This window comes from Nicotiana sylvestris, chromosome 1, assembly GCF_000393655.2.
Source record: "Nicotiana sylvestris chromosome 1, ASM39365v2, whole genome shotgun sequence".
NCBI classification, from domain to species: Eukaryota; Viridiplantae; Streptophyta; class Magnoliopsida; order Solanales; family Solanaceae; genus Nicotiana; species Nicotiana sylvestris.
Window position 1 is genome coordinate 57,651,271 of NC_091057.1, and position 1,735 is coordinate 57,653,005.

The 1,735-nt window shown below is 44.2% G+C and overlaps 1 protein-coding gene across 1 annotated transcript; it reads right to left on the bottom strand.

Annotated features, from left to right (window-relative positions):
* Positions 1 to 788: 788 nt before the first annotated feature.
* LOC138870171 (uncharacterized) lies at positions 789 to 1,406 on the bottom strand. Its single transcript, XM_070147943.1, has 2 exons — positions 1,028 to 1,406; positions 789 to 874 (listed from the first exon to the last, which is right to left on the bottom strand). The coding sequence occupies exons 1-2, from the start codon at positions 1,404 to 1,406 to the stop codon at positions 789 to 791; spliced, it is 465 nt and encodes a 154-aa protein (XP_070004044.1).
* Between the last annotated feature and the right edge of the window lie 329 nt (positions 1,407 to 1,735).

Below are 1,735 nucleotides of genomic sequence, written 5' to 3' on the forward strand. Positions count from 1 at the left end.
GGTCAAAGCGTCACGTTCGCGAAGCACAAAAATGACGTTGACCAAAAGTTCTCTTATGCGAACGCGACAAGTCCCTCGCGAACGCAATGCTTTACCCGTCTAACCTTCACGAACGCGATGAGTAAATTCTACTGGGCTAAATTTCCTCCTTCGCGAACGCGGTTCACAAGTATCCAGCCCTTCGCAAACACGGATCTCCCATCGCGAACGCGAAGGCTTAATATTTTCCTTCCTCAAATGAATCTTCGCGAACGCGATGTTCCACTCACGAATGCGAAGGGTAAAATTCCTCTGCAATAGCTGAACAAAATCTGCAACTTATTAACAACTTAAAATGATCCGTTGAGCATCCAAAACACACCCGAGGCCCCCGGGACCTAAACCAAAGGCACCAACATATCCTAAAACCTTATTCAAACTTGTACGAATCTTCAAAACACCTCAAACAACATCAATTCAACCAAAACACATCGGATTCAAGCCTAAGTCTTCCAAAATCTTCTGAATCACGCTTTTCATCAAAAACACAACCAAACCACCTCTGAATGACTTGAAATTTTGCATACACATCCCAAATGACATAACGGAACTACTGCAACTCTCAAAATTCCATTCCGACCCTCGAATCAAAATCTCACTATCGAACCGGAAACTTCAAAAATTTAACTTTCGGCATTTCAAGCCTAAATTAGCTACAAACCTCTAAAACACAATCCGTACATGCTCCATACCCCAAAATCACCTAACGGAGCTAACGGAACCATCAGATTTCCATTTTGAGGCCGTCTTCATACTATTCCAACTACTGTCAACTTTCCAACACTTAAGCTCTCATTTAGGGACAAAATGTCCCAAAACTCTCCGAAACTCAAAACTGAACATCCCAGCAAATCAAAATAGCAGAAATAAACTTGGGGAAATCAGTTAATAGGGGATCGGGGCGTAAATTCTTAAGATGACTGGCCGGGTTGTCATATCCTCCTACACTTAAACATTCGTTCGTCTTCAAACGAGCATAGAGACATACATGAAGTAGTGGAAATATTAGGGTAACGGCTGCGCATATCTTGCTCGATCTCCCAGGTCGCCTCCTCGACCAGCTGACCCCGCCATTGGACCTTCACCGATGCAATATTCTTTGACTTAAGCTTCCTAACCTGCCTGTCCAATATTGCCACTGGCTCCTCAATATAAGATAGATCCTTGTCCAACTGTACTGAACTTAAATCCAACACGTGCCACAAATCGCCGAGATGCCTCCGGAGCATCGAAACATGAAATACTGGATGAACTCCTACCAAGCTGGGAGGTAAGGCAAACTCATAAGCAGCCTTCCCAACACGCCTCAATATCTCAAAAGGGCCAATAAAAATCAAACTCAACTTCCCTTTCTTCCCGAATCTCATAACGCCGTTCATAGGCGAAACCCGAAGCATAACCCGCTCTCCAACCATATAGGAAACATCACAAACCTTTCGGTCAGCATAACTCTTCTGTCTGGAATGGGCTGTACGGAGTCTATCCTGAATCACCTTAACATTCTCAAAAGCATCCTGAACCAAATATGTTCCCAATAGTCTAGCCTGACCCGGCTCAAACCAACCCACCGGAGATCTACACTACCTACCATATAAAGCCTCACACGGTGCCATCTGAATGCTGGACTGGTAGCTATTGTTGTAAGAAAACTCCGCCAATGGCAAAAACTGATCCCAAGACCCTTCAAACTCAATCA